General features: G+C 42.4%; 2 protein-coding genes across 3 annotated transcripts in view; one reads left to right on the top strand and one right to left on the bottom strand.

Annotated features, from left to right (window-relative positions):
• The window catches only part of MRPS27 (mitochondrial ribosomal protein S27), a 101,084-nt gene extending 88,201 nt beyond the window's left edge, over positions 1 to 12,883 (bottom strand). For both annotated transcript variants that reach the window (XM_005694569.2, XM_018065726.1), the window contains exons 1-2: positions 12,795 to 12,883; positions 2,315 to 2,392 (exon numbers count right to left, since the gene is read on the bottom strand). In XM_005694569.2, coding sequence (XP_005694626.1) covers positions 2,315 to 2,392; positions 12,795 to 12,867 — 151 coding nt within the window. In that variant the 5' untranslated portion in view covers positions 12,868 to 12,883. The remainder of the gene's footprint in view (positions 1 to 2,314; positions 2,393 to 12,794) is intronic.
• PTCD2 (pentatricopeptide repeat domain 2) overlaps positions 12,952 to 26,642 on the top strand; it is a 32,546-nt gene continuing 18,855 nt past the window's right edge. Inside the window, exons 1-6 of the mRNA XM_005694568.3 lie at positions 12,952 to 13,094; positions 14,815 to 14,907; positions 18,261 to 18,390; positions 22,482 to 22,599; positions 25,479 to 25,557; positions 25,970 to 26,061. Of these exons, the coding sequence (XP_005694625.1) occupies positions 12,980 to 13,094; positions 14,815 to 14,907; positions 18,261 to 18,390; positions 22,482 to 22,599; positions 25,479 to 25,557; positions 25,970 to 26,061 (627 nt within the window). The 5' untranslated portion in view covers positions 12,952 to 12,979. The remainder of the gene's footprint in view (positions 13,095 to 14,814; positions 14,908 to 18,260; positions 18,391 to 22,481; positions 22,600 to 25,478; positions 25,558 to 25,969; positions 26,062 to 26,642) is intronic.

Raw genomic sequence — 26,642 nt, 5'->3', positions numbered from 1 at the left:
AAATATTGTCTTAGCCTCTTTTCTTCCAAGCAGTTTGAGTTTCAAAACCTCATCTCACTTCACATCCCAAATTATTCCTTTCACATATTTCTGCAGCAGCTACTATATGTCAGAGTATGATCTGGGGCAGGCATTATCATCGTCTCTAACTGACAGGTACACGAACCCAGTTAAGAGACATAGATTCTGAAAGATGGCAGAGATGGGAAAAACACCCAGACATTTTCGCTTCAAGTGCACAGTCTTGACCACGTCACACAAGGTACAAAGTGCTGTAACATACAGGATGAGGAAAAAATCACTTCTGACTTGATAGGGCCTTGGGATGTACAGAAAGGATTACTGGCAGGATAGTATTCAGTAAATGGTGGCTGGTATGTACTGCTTTTCTAAGTACATTAATCTTAACAGAGAGGAGACAGTTACCTCCGTGGGATATATATTCACTGGAGACTGTTATGCTTATTCTTTGGCAAAGAGCATCTGCTCACTCAAGAATCCATGACAATATTTCCTAGGTTTGTCTCCGAATAACAGAGCTGATCCATACCAAAGCACCAAATATAATGGCTGTTTCTTAATTTTCCCTTCATACCTATGAAAGTGTTAATAATAGCTTTTATGAAATTCTTCATCTTCATTTCTGTACTTCCACAGCACTTTTCATATAATTCATATATGGCACATCAGAATAAGCTTTGCAATATAATTAACTGAGCCCATGTTGCTTTCATCATTAGAATAGTGGTTCCCAAAAGGAGTACCAAAAGGCCTTTAAGGACATTTCAGAATACATACTGGTATTTTTTCTTTTTTGACTGTCAAAATGACTGTAGGGCATTATTGGTACTTACTGGGTGGAAGGGGCTTCCCTGGTGGATCAGTGGTAAAGAATCCGCCTGCAACGGGGAAGACCTGGGTTCGATCCCTGGGTTGGGAAGATCCCCTGGAGAAGGGAACAGCTAACCACTCCAGTATTCTGGACTGGAGAATTCCATAGACTGTATAGTACATGGGGTCGCAAAGAGTCAGACATGACTGAGCCACTTTCATTTTCCACTGGGTAGAAGTCAGAAATGATAACAGGCAGTACCAAGAGTGACAGCCACACTAAAACACTGGCCCTGCTGGGAGCCAGTGTGTTCAGTATAGAAGGAAGATACCAACACGGACGACAGGAAGCCAAGGAAGAACTCTGTAGAGAGACGAACTGAGGTTTCTGAATGAACTCATCATTTGTAAAATATGTACATGTAAGCTCATATATATATATATATATATACAAGAACATATGTATGTTTACTTGTGTATGTACACATATTTCTCCTAGCTCTGTCCACTAAATGAGCAAAGCAGCAAAAATTCCACAGTAGCAAGGGGATGCCTAGTGCATAGACCTTGGTTTCTATATCATTCCCTAGTAAAAGGAACCAGTGCTCTTTGGAGAAATTTAGTTGGCCCTTGAACAAAACAGGTTTGAACTGTGCAGGTTCACTTACACATAAATTTCTTTCACTAAACGTGTACTAACTATAGGATTACACGCATGATCCACAGTTGGTTGAATCCGTAGATAGAAACTTGGCTTGGAAGAAACCACTTATAGGGAGGACCAACTAGAAGGTATAAGAGGATTTTTGTGCTGAGGGTGGGTGCCCTTCACCCCCATTCAAACCCATTGTTTATGGGTTAGTTGAAACTGATTTCACGGTTACAGCAGGAAAGGTACAAGATGGAACACTGGGAGTCAGCTTGAAAGGGATTCTATTAGCCAAATGTGAGAGAATTCAGGAGAATCTGACTAACAAAATAATGGTAAGGATGGTAATGAATCATTAAGAGAAAAAAAGCAATCTACAAGATCATATTGATATTAAACAGAGAAACAGCAAGAAGTGGGAGAAAAGGGAGGCTTCTTGTTTACAGTAAATACTGAGTACTAATTAGTAAATGCAGAGGTATTAATGAATTTGGAAAATCATCATTTTTCAACCATCATGATAAAGACTGATTCTGCAGATGAAATAAAGTCAGGATGCATGGTAACTAACTATATGATAAAAATGAACAGAAAACAAGACAAACTAATGGTTACATAATCCAGAGAGACTGTCACAGCAAAAATGAAAGAGAAATTTGCAAGAAAGAAAAAATAATTCTGCCACATGTGAAACAATAGTCTAAGTCTTAAGACTTAAAATAGGCTTATTTGATTGGATTATTATAAAAGCATTTCTCATCTATCTCATGAATATATAGTACCAAACATGGAGTGATTGGAAATGACATATATAACAGCATGGTGAGTACCTACCCAGGTGACAATCTTCTTTTTCTCTTGCTTCCCATTTGCGGCTGTCCACATATGCGGCAGAAAGTAGGTGTCTTTTACCTGAGGAAAAAAACAATTACCTCAACAGGCATGGTTTCAATACATGTTCAGTTTATACATCTGTTTTTATTAACTGTATCTTTGCCACATTTTTCATTTACTAGACTATTAAAGATCTGTTATGAAACTGTAACCAATATTGCACAGGTTTATAATTCAGTTCATGACAACATGCATTCAACCTCTCACAGGAAGAAAATGCAGAAAACCTGTTCAAAGTTCTAACATTATTAGTAAAACTGCTGCTAATTTTGTTCCTAATACTTTAGACCTAGGAGCCATTTGTTTCCACTGACGAAGAGCCCAGATAAGCTTTAAAATTCCTTCTTAGAACCCCAAATACTTGCTGAATGGTTGCTTAACTCATTAAATGACTGTTTATCATCATTAGGTAGTCCTAAAAAAATTTCCATCTGAGTTGCATCAGCACATTTACCCTTATTTCACATACAGCAAACAGTACTGAGCACCCAGTAGGTAAATAGGAGGAGTCTAACAAGCCAAATCTGGGGTGACCCACGAGATGACGCCTGTCCAACGACCGGCACGCGATACTGCTCAGTACACAAGAGCTCAAGGAAGAAATGAGAAAGAAGGAATGACAACTGACAGTGAAACTTATTATCCTTCAAAGCCACCATCAACAAAGTGAGAGGATGACTCAGAACAGGAGGGAAATAGCTGCACATCATTTATCTGATTAGAGACTTTTACCCAGAATCTCAGGTTCCTCAGAAACCTGTATGCAGGTCAAGAAGCAGCAGTTAGAAACGGACATGGAACAAAGGACTGGTTCCAAATAAGGAAAGGAGCACATCAAGGCTGAATATTATCACTCTGCTTATTTAACTTTTGTGCAAAGTACATCATGCAAAATGCCAGACTGGATGAAGCACAAGATGGAATCAAGACTGCTGGGAGATATCAATAACCTCAGATATGCAGATGACACCACCCTCATGGCAAAAAGTGAAGAGGAACTAAAGAGCCTCTTGGTGAAAGTGAAACAGGAGAGTGAAAAAACTTGGTTAAAACTCAACATTCAAAAAGTGAAGATCATGGCATCCGGTTCCATCACTTCATGGCAAATAGGTGGGGAAACAGTGGAAACAGTGACAGACTTAGTTTTCTTGGGCTCCAAAGTCACTGCAGATGGCAACTGCAGCGTGAAATTAAAAGACACTTGCTCCTTGGAAGGAAAGCATATTCAAAAGCAGAGACATTACTTTGCTGACAAAGATCCACCTAGACAAGGCTATGGTTTGTCTAGTAGTCATGTATGGATGTGAGAGCTGGATCATAAAGAAGGCTGAACACTGAAGAATTGACTTTTGAACTGTAGTGTTAGAGAATACCCTTGAGAGTCCTCTGGACTGTAAGGAGATCAAACCAGTCAATCCAAAGGAGATCAGTCCTGAATATTCATTGGAAGGACTGATGCTGAAGCTCCAGTACTTTGGCCACCTAATGTGAAGAACTGGCTCACTGGAAAAGACCCCGATGCTGGGAAAGATTGAAGGCAGGAAGAGAAGGGGATGACAGAGGATGAGATAGTTGGATTGTATCACCGACTCGATGGACATGAGTTTGAGCAAGCTCCAGGAGATGGTGAAGGACAGGTAGGCCTGATATGCTGCAGCCCATGGGGTCACAAACAGCTGGACACGACTGAGTGACTAAACAACCACCAAGGGGAAAACAAAAAAAAAACAACTCTTACAACTTAAAATTTGAAAAGACAACGCAACAGAAAAATGGGCAAAGGATCTGAGCAAACATTTCTAAAACATACACACACATATAAATAGCACACACATAAATACATGGCCAGTAAGTATATGGAAAGATGTTTAATATCACTTCCCATTAAGGAAATGCAAAATATACTGAAATACAACTACACATCCACTTAGGATGGCTATGATCAAAAAGGCAGATGATAACAGCTGTTGATAAGGACATAGAGAAATCTGGCTCATACATTGCTGGTATGAATGTGAAATGGTGCAGCCACACTGGAAAAGTCTGGCCGTTCTGCAAAATGTTACCATGGAGTTACTAGGTAACCCAACAACTCCACTTCTACATATATACCTAAGAGAAATGAAATCACGGATCCACACAAAAAATTGTACACAACATAACTCATAATAGCCAAAAAGGAAAGATGCAAATATCCATCAATTTATGAATGGATAAACAAATGTGGTATATTCTTATGAAAGGAATATTATTCAGCAATAAAAGAAGTACTGATACATGCTACATGGATGAACCTTGAAAATATTATGCTAAGGAAAAAGAAGCCTGTCACAAAAGACTACATGTTACATAATTATATCATATGCAATGTCTGCAATAGGGAAATCTATAGAGACAGAGGTGTCTTGGTTGCCTAGATCTAGAGGGTAGAGGGGCAGGAAAACCTGGGGGGAAATGGGGCATGACTGCTAATGAGTATGGGGTTTTTTTCAAGTGATGAAAATCTCCTAAATTGACTGTGGTGACAGCTGCTGCACAACCCTGTGTACGTAACAAAAAAACTAAGTAAGCATTAAACTGGCCACTTTAGATGAATGTGAACTAAATCTAAATAAAGCTGTTTTAAAGAATTAAAAAGGAATGAACGGCAGACAGTCACCTGAAGGTCACAGCAGACCATAGCCAAACACAACTAGAAGGCATGGGAGCTGATCACACACACTGTTAGGACGCTACTGGTATTCTCTACCCATTTCCCAACTAAAACAAGTACAAACACACCTGTGTGTGTTTATACCCAAACCAGCACCTCCATTGTCTTCAGCAGGAGTCTAGTCAGACTTTTCTAGAATAATACGTGGAAATTTGAGGTCTAAAGCTTAAGCAATGATGCAATAATAACAGAAGCTCCCAAAGATTGCCTCAAAAGGGAATAAAGATATTTTTTAAAAACAGCAACTATAAATGATTAGATGCTTGGAACTTAGAATACATTTTTCGCAGAAACGATGTTCTAAATTGTCAGTTCCATTCCTGTATCTGTCAAGAAGGATGAATAAAATCCAACGGCACTGACGGCATTGCATCAGGTGTGCAGCTGTACACCAGGTCAGGAGTGAACAGACCAGACCCTGTAGTTTTAAGTGAAGGAGTGGGCTGGGTGACATTTAAGGTCTCTGCATGCTCTAACAATCTGACACAGAGCCAAAACACACAATTCAGATAACCCATTCATAATTTATGACAGCATTTCTATGCAAACTGAATTTCAATTTCTAAAACCAGGTAGATCACTCCCTTCTGTGGGAAACAAGTACCGCCCTTTTCTCTACATAAGCATAAGCTGAGGAGGGGACGAACGTGTTAAGATGCTTCAGTCATGTCCGACTCTTTTGTGACCCTATGGACTGTAGCCCTCCAGGCTCCTCTGTCCAAGGCATTCTCCTGGCAAGAATACTGTAGTGGGTTGCCATGCCCTCCTCCAAGGCATCTTCCAGACCCAGGGATCGAACCCACGTCTCTTATGTCTCCTGCATTGGCAGGTGGATTCTTTACCACTATGGCCGCCTAGGAAGCCGAGTTCAGTCAGCTCAGTTGTGTCCAACTCAGTCATGTCTGACTCTGTGACTCCATGGACTGCAGCATGCCAGGCTTCCCTGTCCTACACCAACGCCCAGAGCTGATTCAAACTCATGTCCATTGAATCAGTGATGCCATCCAACCATCTCATTCTCTGTTGTCCCCTTCTCCTCCCACCTTCAATTTTTCCCAGCATCAGAGTCTTTTCAAATGAGTCAGTTCTTCAAAATTAGATGGCCAAAGTATCGGAGTTTCAGCTTCGACCATCAGTCCTTCCAAAATATATTCAGGACTGATTTCCTTTAGGATAGACTGGTTGGATGTCCTTGCAGTCCAAGGGTCTCTCAAGAATCTTCTCCAATACCACAGTTCAAAAGTATCAATTCTTTTGTGCTCAGCTATCTTTATAGTCCAACTCTCACATCCATACATGACTACTGGAAAAACCATAGCTTTGACTAGACAGACCTTTGTCGGCAAAGTAATTTCTCTGCTTTTGAATATGCTGTCTAGGTTGGTCATAACTTTTCTTCCAAGGAGCAAGTGTCTTTTAATTTCATGGCTGCAGTCACCATCTGCAGTGATTTTGGAGCCCCCCAAAATAAAGTCTCTCACTGTTTCCACTGTTTCCCCATCTATTTGCCATGAAGTGATGGGACCGGATGCCATGATCTTAGTTTTTTGAATGTTTAGTTTTAAGCCAACTTCACTCCCCTCTTTCACTTTCACCAAGAGGCTCTTCAGTTCTTTGCTTTCTGCCATAAGGGTGGTGATATTTGCATATCAGAGGTTATTGATATTTCTCCCGGCAATCTTGATTCCAGCTTGTGCTTTATCCAGCCCAGTGTTTCTCATGATGTACTCTGCATATAAGCTAAATAAGCAGGGTGACAATATACAGCCTTGATGTACTCCTTTCCCGATTTGGAACCAGTCTGTTGTTCCATGTCGGGTTCTAACTGTTGGTCCTTGACCTGCATACAGATTTCTCAGGAGGCAGGTCAGGTGCTCTGGTATTCCCATCTCTTTAAGAATTTTCCACAGTTTGTTGTGATGCACACAGTCAAAGGCTTTGGCACAGTCAATAAAGCAGATGTTTTTCTGGAACTCTCTTGTTTTTTTTGATGGTCCAACGGATGTTGGCAATTTCATGTCTGGTTCCTCTGCCTTTTCTAAATCCAGCTTGAACATCTGGAAGTTCACGGTTCACGTACTATTGAAGCCTGGCTTGGAGAATTTTGAGCATTACTTTACTAGCATGTGAGATGAGTGCAATTGTGCGGTAGTTTGAATATTCTTTGACATTGCCTTTCTTTGGGATTGGAATGAAAACTGACCTTTTCCAGTCCTGTGGTCACTGCTGAGTTTTCCAAATTTGCTGCCATAATGAGTACAGCACTTTCATAGCATCATCTTTTAGGATTTGAAATAGCTCAACTGGAATTCCATCACCTCCACTAGCTTTGTTCATAGTGATGCTTCCTAAGGCCCACTTGATTTCACATTCCAGGATGTCTGGCTCTAGGTGAGTAATCACACCATCATGATTATCTGGGTTGTGAAGATCTTTTTTGTATACTTCTGTGTGTTTTTGCCACCTCTTCTTAATATCTTCTGTTTCTGTTAGGTCCATACCATTTCTGTCCTTTATTGTGCCCATCTTTGCATGAAATGTTCCCTTGGTATCTCTAATTTTCTTGAAGAAATCTCTAGTCTGTCCCATTCTGTTGTTTTCCTCTATTTCTTTGCACTGATCACTGAGGAAGGCTTTCTCATCTCTCCTTGCTATTCTTTGGAATTCTACATTCAAATGGGTATATCTTCTTTCTCCTTTGCCTTTCACTTCTCTTCTTTTCACAGCTATTTGTAAGGCCTTAAATTGAAGTTCAACAGACTTAAACTGAAGAAAGTAGGAAAAACCACTTGACCATTCGGGTATGACCTGAATCAAATCCCTTACGATTTTACAGTGAAAGTGACAAATAGATTCAAGGGGTTAGATCTGTTAGACAGAGTGCCTGAAGAACTATGGATGGAGGTTCATGACATTGTACAGGAGGCACTGATCAAGAACATCCCCGAGAGAAAGAAATGCAAAAAGGCAAAATGGTTGTCTGAGGAGGCCTTACAAATAGCTGTGAAACGAAGAGAGGCCAAAGAAAGCCCAAGGAGGGGACTGTTAAGCAATATATTCCAGGACACCGATGACTTATACATTCTCTACCTGTTATTACATTTTCTTACTTATTCTCCATTTCTTCTCCTAACATATGTTTTATTCTAGCATAAGACATCAGCCCTCCTTATTCTAAAGTCAGAAAAAACAGTTATCTAGAACTATGTTCATGGTTTTGGTACTGGGAGACATAAAGCAGGGAGATGATGGTGGGGAAAGACAGGAGTCCCAGAATGTCCTGTGTGTGGCTGTTCAAGGGCATCACGTAACTGAAACAAAATAAATCAGGACTAGTAAATTTACGAAAGATAAGCCCAGTAACTTTCAAATATATGAACTTTAACTGTTTGCCTACCATCCCTGGTGGCTCAGATGGTAAAGAATCCACCTGCAATGTGGGAGACCTGGGTTTGATCCCTGAGTTGGGAAGATCCCCTGGAGGAGGGTATGGCAACCCACTCCAGTATTCTTGTCTGAGCGACTAGGCACACATCATTTTCTATCTCCATTGAGGACAGAATGAAAGGAAATGGGTATAAGGATAAATTAAACTTGGCAAGTGGAAAATTTTCCTAATACAAACCAGTGGCAAAAAAAAGAAAAAAAAAAAAAAAAAGAAAGAAACCAGTGGCAAACACAGCAATGAGTTATCCAGTGTTGTAGGCAGAATGTCTCCCCCCAAAACATCCTTGTCCTAATCCCCAGAACCTGTGAATGTTGGGGTACATGGCAAAGGGGGATTAAGGTGACAGAAGGAATTAAGATTGCTTCTCAGGTGGCTCAGCAGTAAAGAATCCGCCTGCAAGGCAGCAGATGAGAGAATTTAATCCCCAGATCAGGAAGATGCCCTGGAGAAGGAAAAGGCAACCCATTTCAGTATTCTTGCTTGGGAAATTCCACGGACAGAGGAGCCTGGTGGTTTGCAGTCCACGGGGTCGCAAAAGAGTTGGACATGACTTAGCAACTAAACAACAACAACATAGAATTAAGGTCAGCACATCAGCTGATCTTAAAGTGAGGAGACTGTGCAGGGTTATACAGGTGGACTCAATGCTTTGTTTTTTTAGCCACACCTCGGGGCATGTGGGATCTTAGTTCCCCAACCAGGGATTGAACCTGTGCCCCCTGCACTGAAAGCAGAGTCTTAACCACTAGACGGCCAAGGAAGTCCCCAGGTAGATTCAAAGTAATCACAGGTCCTTAAAAAGTAGAAGAGGGAGACACTTTGTTAGTGTGGTGCATGAAAGGCAGAGTGATATGAGAAGGACCTGACTTGCCACTGCTCACTTTGAAGACGTTTGAGAAAGGGGCCATCAGCCAAGGAATGCAGTGGTCTCCAGAAGATGGAAAAGGCTAGAAAAAACAGATTCACCCCTAAAGATTCCTGAAGGGAATACATCCCTTTCAAAACCTTGATTGATTTTAGCACAGTAAGACTCTGTACCAGACTTCCGACATACCAAACAGTAAGTCTATGTTGTTTTAAGCCATCAAATTTGTGGTGATTTGTTACAGCAGCAATAGTAAATTACTACACCTTAAGACAGACATTTGATTTTCTGTAAACCTTTTAAATCAGGATATCCATCTTTCTAAGATAGTTCGTAGTTGAGAGGTCTGTATATTAACATTAAAACCAGAAAGAATTTCTATGAAGTCAGGAGGAACGTTGAGTGGACAATGAAAATGGAAAACCTAGATCAGCTTCTCCAACTTTAATGTGCATGTGAATCTCGACTAAATGAAGATTCTGACTCAGCATGCCTGGGGCGGGAACAGAGAATCTGCATTTCTGAAAGTTCCCAGGTGATGATTTTGACCCTCAGACAATACTGAAATAGCAAGGGGATAGGATGTTATCAGCCTCACAAGTTTAGCTCTCTGACCTTTTAACTCCACTCTAACTATGCCCCCCTAGCAGATAAACCCATCTTGAACCTGCTTACCCTATAGGCAGTCAAATTTTAGAGCAACAATATTCAAAGATAACTACCCACTGAAAAATGAATATTTCCTCACTTAATTCTGCCTCCAAAGACCAGGATTTTGGAGCTTAGTAAATACTTATTGATAAAAAGCTTGTTTTTTGTATAGTTAATTTGGCTTTTGGTAAAATGTCTCCAAACATGTTTCCCATCCAAAGGGAAGCAGTGTGATAGTGAACAGATAGGCTTTAGAGTCCCAAAATCTAAATGTGAATCCTAGCCTTCCATAAATATTATGAAAATCTGGACAAGTTACACCAGGCCTCTTAGCATTTCTCTTCATATGTAAAATGGGGAAATATTGTATCATAATTTAAACAAGGACATATACAATAGTAAGTGCTTCGCCTAATGTGCACTATGTAGTAAGTGCCCAACAAGTTTGCTTCTCTAGCCTCTTCTTATACTGAAACCCCTTTTTTGGTTTACCTCAATAAATCTTGCTTCCATCCTGTTGATTATTTTTGTTGCCTTTATCTGTTGTACAGAGAACTGATGGAAGTTCCAACGTATTCCAAATACCGATTTATCATGAATGTGTTTGAATTTTTTCCTCTTTTATCCTGTAATGGTTTAAGATGTTTTGACGACTTAAAGTAAAGCTCCTTATCAGCATTCTCAAACCCCCAGAGGTCAATAATGTACTATTTTATTTGGGGGCTGCATGTTATTTTGGGGCTTCCCTGGTGGCTCTGTGGTAAAGAATCAGCCTGCCAATGCAGGAGACACAGGTTTGATCCCTAGGTTGGGAAGATCCCCTGGAGAAGGAAATGGCAACTCGTTCCATTTTTCTTCCCTGGGAAATCCCATTGACAGAAGAACCTGGTAGGCTACAGTACACAGGTTTGCAAAAGAGTTGGACACAACTTACTGACCAAACAGTAACATCTTGTATTACTTGCCTTACAGCCTCCAGTTTCTGATTTCAAGACTCCTTTCATCTGTGGCCTAACCCAGTGCCTGTGCAATATAACTTTCTGCAATAAAGGAGCTAGCCACTACAGGGGCCACTAGCCACAGGTGCCTACTGAGCACTTAAAATGTAGCTAATGTTGGGCTTCCCTTGTACCCACTCCAGTATTCTTTCCTGGAGAATCCCATGGACAGAGGAGCCTACAGTCCATCAGGTTGCAAGCCGGACAAAATTTAGCGACTAAACCACCACCACCAATGTGACTAAGGAAAAGAATGTTTAAATTTAAACTAATTGAAATAGCCACTTACAGCTCATGGCCACGACAGAGGGATAGCACAGGTGTAACTGATCACAAGTTCAAGTTCACCGTTTCAATCTTAGGTCAAAACAGTAACTGGAAATTCTCTCAATTCACCTTTATTTAACGTCCATTCCCTGGTTACAATGACTGGTCCCAAACATTCCAAGCAACTATGATACTTTCCCTGATTAACAATACAAGGTCTTGTTTAAATTGAAAAGCATTTAGTAACAACCCTAAGTGAACACACTAGTAAACAGCTACAACCCTAACGCTTACTGAGAAGCCAAGTACTGGGCAGACTACTTCACCTAGTGTGTGCCAAGAAACATTTTCATTAGCTAGGTCAACTAGCTAATCCTCAGAAAGCTTCTGGTGGCCAATGATAAGGTTTCACGTTGATATTTAAAGATGTGTGGAGAAAAACTGTATGTGTTTCTTTTCAATAGGGGCTAGAGGAGGACGTTAGAAAGAGTCGATAGGAGGCATTGGAAAAACCAATGGTGATTACTGTAGCCGAATCACATAATCACATACACTTGTCAGGACTTAGCTTCTGTAAATTAAAAAAAAAAAAGTTTTTCCCAATGTCTTCATCAGCAGGTCCTTTAAACAGGTTTTGAGTGAGGCATCATTCACGCAGATATCAAAGTATTTCAAAACGATTAGCATTTACTGTTTGAATGGAAAACTTCGGGGAAGAAAGGTCAACCAAATCACGCCCAAGGTCATCAGGTAAACTGAAATTAGTAATGAAAAATTCACCCACCCAGTGAAAACCAGGGTCTGGCCACGCGTCAGGTGTTGAGAACGTTTATGCTGCTGCTACTGCTGCTGAGTCGCTTCAGTCGTGTCCAACTCTGTGCGACCCTATAGACGGCAGCCCACCAGGCTGCCCCGTCCCTGGGATTCTCCAGGCAAGAACACTGGAATGGGTTGCCATTTTTTTCTCCAATGCGTGAAAGTGAAAAGTGTAACTGAAGTCGCTCAGTCGTGTCCGACTCTTCGCGACCCCATGGACTGCAGCCCACCAGGCTCCTCCGTCCATGGGATTTTCCCGGCAAGAGTACTGGAGTGGGGTGCCATCGCCTTCTCCGGAACGTTTATGACGCCCCTCTAAAAACACAACAGCGAGAGAAATTTCACAGCCCCAGGGAGGGCGAGGGGGTCACATTTGGGCTTCTCAGGGGCAGCAAGAAGACCACCACCCGAATACATAAACGCGGAAATCAGCCGCAGAAGTTCTCATTCCAGAACTTGCTCTGCTCCTCACACCTCTGGATAAGAAAACACTTACTATTTCGGGGAGGGAGATGGGTCAGAGACCTTGCCTCCCCTTTCTGTGGTACCAAACACCTCCAGTGGTTTCTTCTTTCCTTAGAAGTCTATTACTCCTTTTACTCAAGGAACAGAGTTCTCAGGGGACCTAAAGAAGCAGCCCCACGAAAGAAGCAGTCACTAACCTGCCAGAGAGAGCTGAGGCAGCAACACGTTCCGCGCCAGGAGGATCCCGCGCCGCACCACGGAGGCCGCCATTTTGGAGCATACCAAAAGGAACGCTGACCCGGGGGAGGCGGGCAGAGGAAGGGGTCACGGTCGACGCTCCACCCCCTTCCCGGCTCCCACACTTGGTGCGGCCCGGAACAGCATGGCGGCTACCTTTAGGCCCAGGAAGCAAGTCCTTGTGCTGCAGGCGCTGCGGAGTTTGGTGTATCCCTGGGTGGGAGGCTCTGGTTCTACCTGCTGCCTCTGCCCTCTCGGAGGTATCCGCGGCCTCGGGCCTTGAAGTAGGGGATGGGTGGGACAGAAGGGAGCTTTACACCTCAGTGGGCATCTCTTTGGAGAAATAACAGCGCCCCAGTCACTCTAGCCGAGAGCAACCGAGCATGCCCTCGCCCTCTGCTCCTGGGTGCAGTGGTGGTCTCTGCCTGTCGTAGACACCCGTGTCCCAGGGAATCAAAGGACGGCTGGGCTGGGGTCTTGACCCTGGGGCTGTAATATTCCCTTGGATGGAGCTGTGCTGCTTCCCGGGAACACCCCCTCCGCCTGGGCCTACTGTTCTGTAGAGTCTGGGATGGGAGGAGGTCTAAGACTATAGAGTCCAGCTCTAACTAACAATCTGAGAGACTCTGAGCAGCTTTCTTTATTTACAGAATTATCCTTTGATATCTGTGGAAATGATTAAATTTGACAATGCTGGCGAATGATAATAAAAGATTTAACACTTTGTGTCAGGCTTTACTACATTTTACATACATTCTTTCCTTTTCTCCTCATACCACCTAGTGAGAGAGGTACTGTTCTCTCCTTCATTAAAGAAAGAAAGAAAGTGAAGTCGCTCAGTCGTGTCCGACTCTTTGTGACCCCATGGACGGAGAAGCCTGGTAGGCTACCGTCCATGGGATTTTCCAGGCAAGAGTACCTGAGTGGGTTGCCATTTCCTTCTCCAGAGGATCTTCCCGACCCAGGGATCGAACCCTGGTCTCCCACATTGTGGGCAGCTGCTTTACCCTTTGGGCCACCAGGGAAGCCCTCATTAACAACGGAGGACGCTAAGTAATTTGCCCAAGGCTCGAGGAAACTCGCAAAGGAAGGGTTGAACAGAAGGCAGTCCTGCTGTAACCACTGCTCACCTTTATAGAAATCAGCAGCAATTTTTGTTGTTACAGTGTTATTGTTGGACACAGAGTTCGTATGGTGGACGATTCTTTGGCCATGCTCCAATTCATGCATAAGCCAGCATCTTAAAGAAATAATGTTTCCCAAACTCTTCATTTCTGCTAAGTTGTGATGAGTGAATCCTGATGTATCTAGTGGATACTGAGAGTTCAGATCTGAGAGGTCACAGCTCCTCATTTGGAAAATGACAATACTGGGAATTCCAGTGGTCACACTATAGCTACTTGTTTTATCCTATATGCTTCTACCTGTTTAAACCAAATCTGTTTTGTTATCTGTCTTTTGGAATCCAGATTCTTGTCTCCTGTCCCCATACACAATCATTAGCTCCTTTCACACACACAGACAAGACTCGTGGAGGATTTGCATTCTCTGGTAGTTTGGAAATTTTTTTTTCCCTATGAGGGTGACTTATAATTGTACCAGTTTAGATCATTTATACTAAGTGAAGATCAGATCAGTTATTAGAAAGAGACAGTCAAACTCTACACGTTATTTGCTAAGTATAAAATAGTCAAAATGATTTTACTTTCTCTGATTTTTAGCTAAAAGATACCTACTTACTGTCCCCATACACAATCATTAGCTCCTTTTACACACACAGACAACACTGGTGGAGGACTTGCATTCTCTGGTAATTTGGAAATTTTTTTTTCCCTATGAGAGTGACTTATAATTGTACCAGTTTAGATCATTTATACTAAGTGAAGATCAGATCAGTTATTAGAAAGAGACAGTCAAACTCTACACGTTATTTGCTAAGTATAAAATAGTCTAAATGATTTTACTTTCTCTGATTTTTAGCTAAAAGATACCTACTTACAGACAGTATTGTGAAATTAAAGGAATTTCAACGTAAGAAGGTGGCTGTTGCATGTAATCTTCCTGGCACCAAAGGTAATCAAATCTATTAAATTCTTTCATTGATCTGTCATTCAACTTTCCTCTGTCTTTATCCCTATTCAGTCTCTCTGCCAATGATTTGTATTTCAAAAGAAATTGAGATGGTTTATTCTTAGTTCCTAGTCTGCCTCTATGTGCATATTTTATTTCACCATTCTCCTCTTACCCCTTCTGCCAGGATCCCAGAGAAATGCTGAAGCTAGTGCTGCACCCAGTCCTCCAGATCAGTGCCTCTCAAAGTTAGGTTCAAGGGTGAGCAGCAAGTAAGAGAGGGATAGGAATGCCAAACCTTGGGCCCCAATCGATTCGTCTGCACAGTAAAGTCAGAGAACTGCGCCACATGACTGGCTTTCAGACTTATGATGCCACCCTCAGTAAAAACTACAATTTGCCTTGTGTCTCTAGTACACACATACATATCTATAGATAAATCAAATGAAACAAAAAATGTATGATGTATTTTCATATTTTCCAGTCTGTGCTGAAAGAATCAGTAGTCTAAAACAGATTTCTTTAAAAAATTAGCAAAACACTGATAATTGCTATGGCTGGGTGATGGACATGTGGGAGGTGATTTCTCTCTGCGTTTAGGTATGTTTGAAACTTTCTATTGTAAAGAGCTAAAAACACCACCACCACCCCTGGCCCTGTTCCCTTTCAGCATCTGAGAAATCTTGTTGCATTCATTTCCTCTTCTCCTGCACATTGAGTTTTCCCCAGTAATTCAAATTCTTTTATAAACAGAGTAAGACCCTCTCTTTTTTTAATAACTCTTTTGTATGTTCTGTTGACTTTTTCATCTTTCCTCCTTCTCACTGTGGGATGTTGTGAGCACCTAATGAACACTTTCTCCCACCTCTACAGTCCAGCCCTCCAGAAACCAGTCTTCCTTCACTACTTTGCTAGCCATACTGTTACACAAAATCACCTACAGAGCAAGAAGATAAAGAGTGACAGAATTGAGTCTCCACTTTAGTAGACTCAATCTAGATTTGACTTCAGTCTTTGCTGCCTACCCCAAGTCGTCTGGAGCTCTGTGAAGTGTGCAGTTAGGGCTTCATGTCACAGTCTAGTTGTTACTCAGCTGTCATAATCTTTCTAAGGCTGTGATGGTCACGCATCTGTTCTGAAAGGCAGTTAACATCATGAGTGCCACTCTACTCCACTGTCAGGTATTTACATATAAAGTCCTATCCACATTTCATCTTTATGAGAACCCACAGTGGTACTTACTGTCTTATAGACCACATCACGTACAAACTTCCCCCTTCCCCCCAGGTTCCTAGCTCCTCCATAGTTGATCTCGCCCTTTCTAGAATTCAGTGTAATCTCCCGTTAGTCTAGTCACGTTCTCCCCTCACCACCTTTCCCCCGCAGTTCCGTGCCGTGTCTCAGGCTGACTCCCGCAGGAGCGATGCCAGACTCCGTCCGATCTGCAGACCCTACCCAGCCCCGTCCCTCCTCTGCCGCTTCTCTGCTTGCACCACACCTGGTCTCTTTCTGCTGCTTGATCTCTCTCTTCTTTCCGGTTACGTTTATACTGTCACGTGTCACCTATTCTGTCACTGTTTTCAGATACCTTTATGCAAATATATCTTGTCTTTTCAAATAGATTCTAAGCTCTTTCAGGTCAGGAACCATACCTTACCCTTCTCTGTGTCTCTCACACAAAGAAGGATACCTCCGAATACGAATATACAATAAGCACCTAAGTCTTATTGGTTGTTCTAAAATACAAATTACATTTGCTGAAATTTTGGACATATTGAGAAGTAACAAGATGTAAAGTCATGCATTAAAATCTTTTTAGGTTGGAAATTGTTTAGAAATATTTAATAGAATAAATCGTGACTGAGGAATGAAAGAAGAATAATAACCTCTGTGATTTCCTGGCAGTTACTACATGCTGGGCCCTGTGATAAGGGCTTTACTTTACTTGCATTATCTCAGGATGATCCCATGAGGTCAGCATCATGATCTTCACTTTACACATGAATCAAGTCTCACACACAAGCCTCTCCAAACCTCCCCATAGCATGCAAATGGCAAAGCCTAGATTCCAGCCCACACATGCGTTCATGCTAAGTTGCCTCAGTTGTGTCCAACAGTTTGCGACCCCATGCACCCCACCAGGTTCCTCTGTCCATGGGATCCTCCAGGCAAGAATACTGGAGTGGCTTGCCATGTTCTCTTCTAGGGGATCTTACCGACCCAGAGATCAAACCCATGTCTCTTAAGTCTCCTGCATTGGCAGGTGGGTTATTTACCACTGGTGCTACCTGGGAGATTTCAGCCCAAGTCTTCCCAATTCTAAAACCTTTAGCCATTACAAGATCCTGCAAATAAAGATTGGAGAGTCTACTGCACTAACCCAAACCTAGGGGGCCTTTTTTTCTAGTAAATCGAAAGCAATATCTACTTCAGCTTCCCAATTTTGTGTTTTAAGGTATATCCCGCCATTCCTTCAGGCAGCATTCCTTCAGAGCTCTGCGCCTTGGATCAAATCCTGTAGACTTTTCTTGGCAGCTTCTGATAGTGAGAACAGCCCTGCCTTCTGGAAAGCAGATGCTTGCTTGGTGCCTGCTTCTCACCCCACATTCTGCCAAGAATACAGTGCCTCCTCATGCCAAGAAGCAGCACTTCCTGTTGGTGTTTGTCTCCACAGTAGGTTCAGATACAGGACAAGGAACATAGACAGTGATCACCTTGAAACGATTCGGTCACTAGAAGACGGTTTGCTGCTGTTAGCGGACAGGTTTGCCCTCTGCATTATATAGTACCGTGGCACACTTTCTAACAACTGATTAGAGAGGGACCAGGAGGAATGAAACAGTGGTGAAGTTGAATCAAGTGGAAGAGATGTGAGGTACTCCTGAATCGTGTGAGTCCTCCACTGTGAGGTGACCGATCTTCACATTTTCCTTTCAGTTTTCCTGCTAGGTACCTGACCAACTGATGGTTTGGATATCTTGGTTACTTTTTTTTCCCTCATGGGTCACCTGTAGATAGAGCTCTCTGGACTAAGCCTCTTCGGACATTAGTTCTCAAACTTTACATAAGCATCACCCAGGTAGTGAAAACTGCACACTCCTGTGCTCCCGCTCCCAGAGACTGTGCAGGGAGTCTGGAGTGAGGCCTGGGCCTGCGCCCTGTGACACAGATGTGCTCTTTCACACACCATCTCTGATGCTCGAGACCAGCCAGTGATGGAACTGCGTGGCCGTGAGCCCCGCTTGGTGGCCTCTGCAAGGGGCTGGCTTCCGGCCTCCCCTCCTCCCTGAGGTCAGACTCCTGAACAGTCCGAGTCAGCCGAGTGATACCCACCTCCACACTGTGCTTTCTTCCAGAAACCTATTTGAGAAAGCTGGAAGAGAAACTGACCCAGAATAAGCTCATCCTGAAAGAGGAGTTGAGAACCCTGCTTCATTTGTGTGCATCCCGGGATGACGTGGAACTGGCTAAACATGTCATTTACAGGTGAGGCACTTCCTTAGAATACTGCCCGCCTTTTCTCTTCCCACTGTCTCCCTTTTCTGAGCAATTGCATACACCTGGAAAATTGCAGCTATCACCTCTACACTGGCAACTTCCAAGTCTCTTGTCCAGGTGCCTGCCCTGAGCACCACATGTTTAAATTCATTCATTTAACAAAACTTATTAGGTTCCTACTACGTGCCAGGTGCTGAAGATGGGAAAGCAGATAATTTATGCCCCAGGAGATCACCAGCCTCACTACTCACTGAGTCCATTCACATGTTCTCTAGTCTTCACGTTCCGTGTACACAGACCTTTTCTTGCTATGTTTGTTCTCATACTGACCAGTCTTTCTTTCCCCTGATCTCATCTGCTCTCCTGTGTCCACTGCCTGGTGTCTCGCATCCCAGCCTTCCTCTCTCTGTGCCCATTACCCATGTCTTAGTTCAGGCCTCACTCCTCTCACTTGGACACTTCAGTGCACTGCTGACTAGCCTCGCTACTCTGGGCTTATGTCTCTTTACTGTCTCTGATCCCTCATCAGGCTTTCCCATGTCAGAAGGAACTCATGTGTGATCACAGTCTACTCTTAGGAAACCCAGCAAAGGTGTCTCCTGGGAGCAGGATGTCGCCAAACCAACAGACTTTATTTCTAAAACTGATTCATTGCTTCTTTTCACCATTCTTTAAAGATACATTTCTATACATGGACCTGCACTTGTACTGTACAGAGAAAAATATGAGTTACTTGTATATAGAATACTGGAAGAATATACACCCTAGGTTAACAATGGTTCTTTGGAAATTATGCATTATATATATTGTTTGTTTAAATGTATACTTTTCTGATTTCTCAAACTTGTCCATAAGAGACATGAATTACACAAATTTCATTGAAAATTTGAAAAACACAAGAAATATATACACATTCTGCGGTTTTGTCTCCTCCTGCATAACCAACCACAGCAGAACTTAATGACTTAAAATGACCGCTTATTTCTCACAATTCAGTGAATCAGGAACTGCGGCTGGGCTCAGCTGGGCTCAGCTGGGCAGTTCTTACAGTATCAGCTGAAGTCACCTGTGCACTGCAGTCAGATACAGTGGGCTGAGCTGGGAGGTCCAAGAAGGCTTCAGTGGCACTTCCGATGCATCAGGGTCCCTACGCCCGCCCCGGCCCCCGCCCCGCAGTACTCAAGTCCAGCCGGAGAGGCACTAGCACACCGCTGCAGGCCTGCAGAGCTGCCCAGCGCTGGCACATATTTTCGCTCCACCCCATTCTCCTGGTCAGGGCGAGTTAGCCACCCCGATTCATGGGGAAAGGGAAACGATTCTACCTGTGGATGGATGGAGCCATATGCATGAGGAGTTGATGGCAGCCATCCCTGGGGCCTGTCTAACACATCCAAGAAACCACTGTTAATATTTTGATATGTTTTCCCACCAATTTTTTTTTTAATGCAAAGATTTTGCAGTTTTGGTAGGGTTTATTTTACATAGTTGTGGCTATTACTGTGTATATAACATGATATTTTGTTCGCTAGTTGGCATTGCAGCATAAATGTTTTTGCTTGTTAACACTCTAGGAATCATATTTTCATGACTATACACTAGTCCATTATAGGTTAGGTATTTTAATTAACTGTGCCCCTACTGTTGAATGTCTAAATCATTTCTGATTTTTCACCAGGATAAATAGTACTATGATGAGCAAACTCTATGTGTAAAACTTTTCTTTTGGGGACCAGAGGACATGAACCTTTTAAAGCTTGTCAATATAGACTGCCAGATTATTTTCCAAAAGGGATTATGCTAATTCATAGTCACACTGTATCTGCAAACCTAAATCTGCTATTTCAGTTTCATAAAGTTGAATCATTTGAGACCCTCTGGCTCCTTTTACTATCAGTTCTCTTTTTACTAGTCAAAGCTATCAGATGTTTACAAGAGCAACAAAATAGGGTAACATTCTAAACACTCTTTCCACTCTTGTTTTTGTCATAGCGTGTGACTCATAATCACTTTATTGATGCTAGTAACTCTCTGCCCAGTTGCTGTCCTTTCTCTCTGTCTGTGGACAGCTGGATGAGTTGCAGGGGGCGGGTTGGGGGGCGGTGGTTGGTCCACCACCTCACCAACCTATTTTCTTTCTTTCTGAGACAGGCTGCCCCTCGTTGGGGAAGAAGAGCAATGAGCTGCAACTTAAGCTCTTTATTGAGCCAAAAACAAGGAGCAACTGAATCTCCTCCTGGTTTTGACCACATGCTGTTTGGTTTATAGGGGATTTTAGATCCTCGAAATTGAATGTCTCTTGTCAAGAAGAGGTGACATATTACCTCTGTGACTTTCTAGCACTTTCATTAGTGTGAATGTCATTCAAGTTGGGAAAATTTTCATTTTAGTTTTGTTGTTAATCTGATACACATCTCTCTTGAGACTATTTCCTGAAATACATTGATTATTTAAAGATATTTTCTTCAGCATGCCTTACATTTTGTAAGAGGTAACGTATGTGGAAGACTTCCTATGTGCCAGGCATATCATCTCATTTGATCCTCACAAAAACTCTTTGAGTCCTTTTCTTATCTCCACTTTACAGATGAGGAAACTGAGGTACAATGTGGTTAATTAATTTGCTCATAGTGACACAGTAGGCAGAATAGCTGGGATGTGAACTGTTATTTTGGAAGCAGCCTAAAAGTCCTCAATCACTAACTATACTGCCTTTTAATGTTCATTTCTTCTTTCCTCTAGCTTTATTGAGGTTCAGATGACATATATGGATTTACATTTTAAGGTATACAGCTTGATGTTTTAATGTGCGTTGTGTCCCTAGTTGCTCAGCCGTGTCAGGCTCTTTGCGACCCTGTAGATTGGAGCTTATCGGGCTCCTCTGTCCGTGGGATTCTCCAGGTGAGAACACTGGAGTGGGTTGCCATTTCCTCCTCCAGGGGGTCTTTCTGACCCAGGGACTGAACCCACATTTCCTGTGTCTCCCACATTGCAGGTGGATTCTCTACCTGCTAAGCCATTGGGGAAACCCCTGATGTTTTGCTATGATAAGTTGATTCATAACAACTATAAATGAAACAATGAGTATTTTTATAACTTTTATAATTGGATTATGAAATGTATCTTTAAAGGTACATTCATCATTCTCTTTGGTACTATATATGTTTAGAAGGGACTATCCATAATGCTATCATGACTTTCCTCCGTGATTTCAGCAGAAGGTTAAAAAATTCTCTGTCTGTTAAAATCAGAGCTTCTCCCCATGGCGTCTGGGATTCAGTCACATAATGAATGAATCTTCCTAAAATCTGATTTACATGTAATCATGAGTTACTTGTTTTGTCACCAAACTGTCTTCCTGCTGTCTAAAGCAGAAAGAGTTGGTTATTGAAAGGAGAGATAAGTGGACAATTTTCAGTTCTGCCGTTCTAACCGGCAGACTGGCTACCTGTAGAAATCCCAGGCCACATACATATAAAACATCACTGTCTTTGAAAGTAGCCGTCTTCTAAAACTAAAATTTCAAATTTAATTTGTTTGGCTAGGTGATTATGGTTCACATATACCTTTCCCTGAGCCAAGAAAAAAGGAGAGATAGGTCTGGATTAAAAAATGCATCCATTTGTTGTTGCTCTCCTATATGGGGGCAAAGCCAGACATGAGGGAGATGGAGCATCACCCCAGTCCTTTCCTTGTTCCTCTCCAGGAGCAGAGAAAGAGACGGGGCCGTCCTGATGGGCTTACAGATGCAAGACCCCTGCTAGTCCCTGACATATGCTCACACTCAGTCCTAGCAGGTTGCTGGTAAATTTGAGAGGATGATTACAATCTGTATTTTATTTCTTTTAACTTCAGAGTATGTGGTAGGACTCTCATGAACCTTGTTTGTTTATTTAAATGCCTAATATACTTCTGCTTTCCAGGATTTTCTGATCATCTTTAATGCTGTGCTTTCCCCTCCAGACTGTGAGAGGACTGCACTCTTTGCTGTGTCCCCAGCATCTAGCAGAATGCGTGCCACAGTTTGCCTGTCCTTTTCCCAAGTCCCACTGTTTGGCTCACTGAATTATTTTGATTACCAGGTACCATGCAGAGAACAGGAACATCACTTTGGGAGAGTACAAGTTTGGGCCACTTTTCATGAGGTTGTGCTATGAGCTGGATCTTGAGGACTCTGCGGTGGAGCTCATCAAAGACCAGGTTACTGTCTCCCGGTGGCTGTCCCTGCCACCATGATTTCCTTGTGCTGAGGAGGGGGTGTTTTCAGTGATGTTAGGAAGGGCAGCTCTTCTGTACACGTTACTCCTGAGTCAGATTTTCAGAGAAAGGCTACTAGGTTGAGGAAGCGAGCTCTTCCCTGCGTTTTTAAGGTGTCCTTGGAGTCACTGCCTATGGAGAGGCGTAGGTTTCTTCGTCCAGAGGTGAGAACAGGTGTGGAAGAGGTGCAGGTACAGATTACAAGGTATCTCCCTCCTTGCATGTATGTCCACCGGGGACCGACATCCCCTCCTTTGAGGAGCATTCAGTTGGGACAGTTTGAGGCGGCTGCCTTTCTCCTTCTTCCCCTGTGCTTCTCTCCTGTTTTTGTATTTTTACTTCTGGCTGAAGGCTATGTTGACAAGTGGTTTTCTGTTTTCAAAATTTCTGCTTTCACATAATCTGATCTTCTTTTCCTAAAAGCAAAAGTAACAATACTTATTTTTGTAATTATGCACTGATTATCTACCCTGTCCTCATTATTGTGCTTAAGCAATCTACATATTTCATTTCATTTGTTTTCCACAATTACCCTGACCAGGTAGGCAGTATTATTATTTCTATTTTATAGGAACTCAGAGACATTATAAATCTATCCATGGTCAGAAACATTTATTAAGTTAGGGGACTAGGGCTGGCCTCCCAGGACATTTTAATAATTTTAGGAATCTCTATGACTAGGTTGTCCTTTTGCCTCTTACTTTTTTTCATATAAAGTTGCTATCCATGGAGGAACTGTCAACTCTCAGCTTGTCCCTATTTAAAGGACCACGGGTATTAAAAAGATGACCATAATATTACTAAGCTGAGAAGAGGTGGCTTCAGAACAGTATGGATTAGTTTGAACCTATTTTTTCCTAAAAGGATAAATATACATACCACATTTACATTATAGTATATATGTTTTAAAAATCTAGAAGGATATACATTAAACTGCTGCTTTCGGGGGAAGAATTAGATGAAATCCTCACTTTTTACTTTATATATTTTCATATTATTTGACTTTTATAATAAGCATATGTTACTAAAATTAAAGTTTCACTCTGATAAATCAGAGCCATGAGTATAACAATGAAACCAAAAGAAACTGGAAGTGTTTTTTTAACCTACCTGCTGCTGCTGCTGCTGCTAAGTCGCTTCAGTCATGTCCGACTCTGTGCGACCCCATAGATGGCAGCCCACTGAGCTCCTCTGTCCCTGGGATTCTCCAGGCAAGAACACTGGAGTGGGCTGCCATTTCCTTCTCCAATGCATGAAAGTGAAAAGTGAAAGTGAAGTCGCTTCAGTGGTGTCCGACTCTTAGTGATCTCATGGACTGCAGCCTACCAGGCTCCTCCATCCATGGGATTTTCCAGGCAGGAGTACTGGAGTGGGGTGCCATTGCCTTCTCCATAACCTACCTGAGTATGAAGCATTCATGTATGTGTTTAAGTTTCCTAGAGCAGTAGAATTAACTGAATCTGAGTCACGTGCCATAAAGCCTAATCCTGCTTCCGCCCGCCTTGTCATGTTCCCTGCCCAGAACCCTGCAGTGCTGCCAGGGAGGGAGCCACGACCCACACGTACCCATGCACACGCAACCCTTGGACTGTGGCTAGTTCAGACATACGTGTGCTGCAGTAGAAAGTACATGATGGATTTTAAATAGCTGACATAAAAGGAGAATGGAAAGTATCTCATTAATAATGTTTTATATTGATTGCATGTTGCAGTTTTGGATTTAGTGGGTTAAGTAACATATTATTAAAGCTGATTTCATATCTTTCTCTTTACTTTTTTAAATGACAGTACTTGAAAATTTAGAGCCACGTACATGGCTCACACTTGAGACTTGCTTTCTCCGTATGGACAGGGCTGCTCTGGTGGCTTCCCACCCCACTTATCATAGAACTCGGAGCCCTGGCCGCACCCTCAGGGGCCCTTCGTGGTATTTCAGGTCCTGTCCCTCTCCGCCTTTCTCACTCCACTCTGGACCTCCTGTTCTTTCTCAGACATGTCAGGCCTGTGGCCTCAGACTGGAATGCTCTATATAGCATCACTTCATTGAGGTCTGCTTGTCTCAGAGAGCCTTCCCTGACTACTTCTCATCTTTTCTGTCCCTTATCCTGTTCCACTATTCTTCTTGGCCTCTACTGATAACCTGAAATTTTATTTTTAATTTTTTGCTTGTTTTGTTCACTTGTTCATTGTCTCCTCTGCCAGGATGTAAGCCCCTGCAGATAAGAAGCCCTGCTAGAGTCCAGGGCAGGGTCTTTGTCTTGTCCATCGTTTCTTTAGTCTCAGTGCCCAGAACAGGGTCTGGCTACTTGGTTCTCAGAAAATAACAGACTGGCCCAAGACATCTGACGGTGTATTTGAACAGCACGTGTCACATTGTCATGGCATTAACAATGCTGAGAACCACTGTGTCAGTGAGTCATTTCAAAAAGTACATAGTCAACTCTGTACTGTTTGCCAAAAGAGGATCGTAGTTGCGTAAGCCTGTCCTGCCTCTGTCCTCAAGCGCACTTCCAGCTGCCATTTCAGGTTCCAGGACCATCCCCACCAGGGTTAATCGGCCTGGTTCTTTTCCTCTAAGGTTGGCAGAGCCATGCCGCATAAAGACGTTCTTCACTGCATTTCTGAAACCTAGAGATCTCTTGCCTCTTGTTCGCTGTGCCCACTGCCAAAGGCATGATGCCCAAAGAGTGGGCAGTATTTAAATTTTTTTGCTAAATGAATGAAGTTTGTACAAAAGCAAGTCCTAGACAGAGAAGATGCAGTGTAAGTATTCTCTTAATAATTTTAACTTTTAACCAAACTGTATTGTTCTTCTTCATTAGCATTTACAAGGTTTCTTCTCAGACTCCACATCATTCAATATTTTGATGGATATGTTATTCATCAAAGGCAAATATAAAAGTAAGTATCACAATTTATGTTTGCTGAAAAATTCTGTCTTTGCAGGTAAAGCAGTTAGTAAAAACAATGGGCCATGTAAAAGTGACCCTTATATTCCTGATGAGTGGCTGAATTATGGAGACCCCATTCTTTAAATGTGGCTCCCGTACTGCATCACGTCATGACTTAAACACCCCGGTTTTTACTTATGCTGCAGTGAAAATAGGTTTAAATTGTTAGTTCTTCCTGTATAATTTGATAATTTATTTTACAATTTAGTTAACTATTAAATGACTTTGAAAGTTTTTATTGTGCCGAAGCATACTTTCCAATACATGGGGCTAAACAGATTGAACTCTGGGAGTCAAAGTAGAGGGCTCTGAACTTACTTGAATGCATTCAACACTGGTGGTCCACTCCTGGTTCTTGGCAGGTGCATTGGAAGTACTGATTGAGATGAAAAACCAAGATCTGAAGTTCAACAAAGATACCTATGTCCTTGCTTTTGCAATTTGCTACAAACTGGTAAGACTGTCTTCCCTAAACTTTTAGAGCATTTTGGGTTGTGTTTGACAGAGGATTTAATTTTTTCTTTCTCCTCTACAAATAAAATTCAGTTCCTCTGAAGTCTGTTTTCCATCTGGTACAGATATTTCCATTTTAAATATGTTCATTTTTAGAAAACCCAAGTTAGCCATGCCAGACAGTCCTATCATGGGAAAGGCAATTTCATCATCTTTCAGTCTTCTCTGGCATTTGTGCAGATAATGAGAGCAAGAAGCAGGATGCCAGGTTCAAACTCTGTTGGAGAGTTGGTCCTCTGGACATTGCCAGACCAGTCATGTCTGGGGCCCTTTCTCCTGGAAGCCTTGGCATCCTTCAAGGGTGATCTCAAGGGCTGCTTTGTCCTCATCTGTGAATTCTTCTGTGATCACTAAGTTGGAAGTGATGTCTCGCTCTTGTGGTATCCCTTGACTGTGCTCTATCTGTAGTCACAGACATGGCACTCATAACACTGCCTGATATACCAAGTAGACGCACATTTCATCCCCCATAGAGGGTACTCCTTGAAGCACCGTTATATGCCAGCACCGAACAGTGTCTGG

This window comes from Capra hircus, chromosome 20 (genome assembly GCF_001704415.2).
Source record: "Capra hircus breed San Clemente chromosome 20, ASM170441v1, whole genome shotgun sequence".
In the NCBI taxonomy this organism is placed as follows: domain Eukaryota; kingdom Metazoa; phylum Chordata; class Mammalia; order Artiodactyla; family Bovidae; genus Capra; species Capra hircus.
The sequence above is the reverse complement of the archived record's forward strand: the minus strand, read 5'-3'. Positions and strand labels throughout refer to the sequence as shown.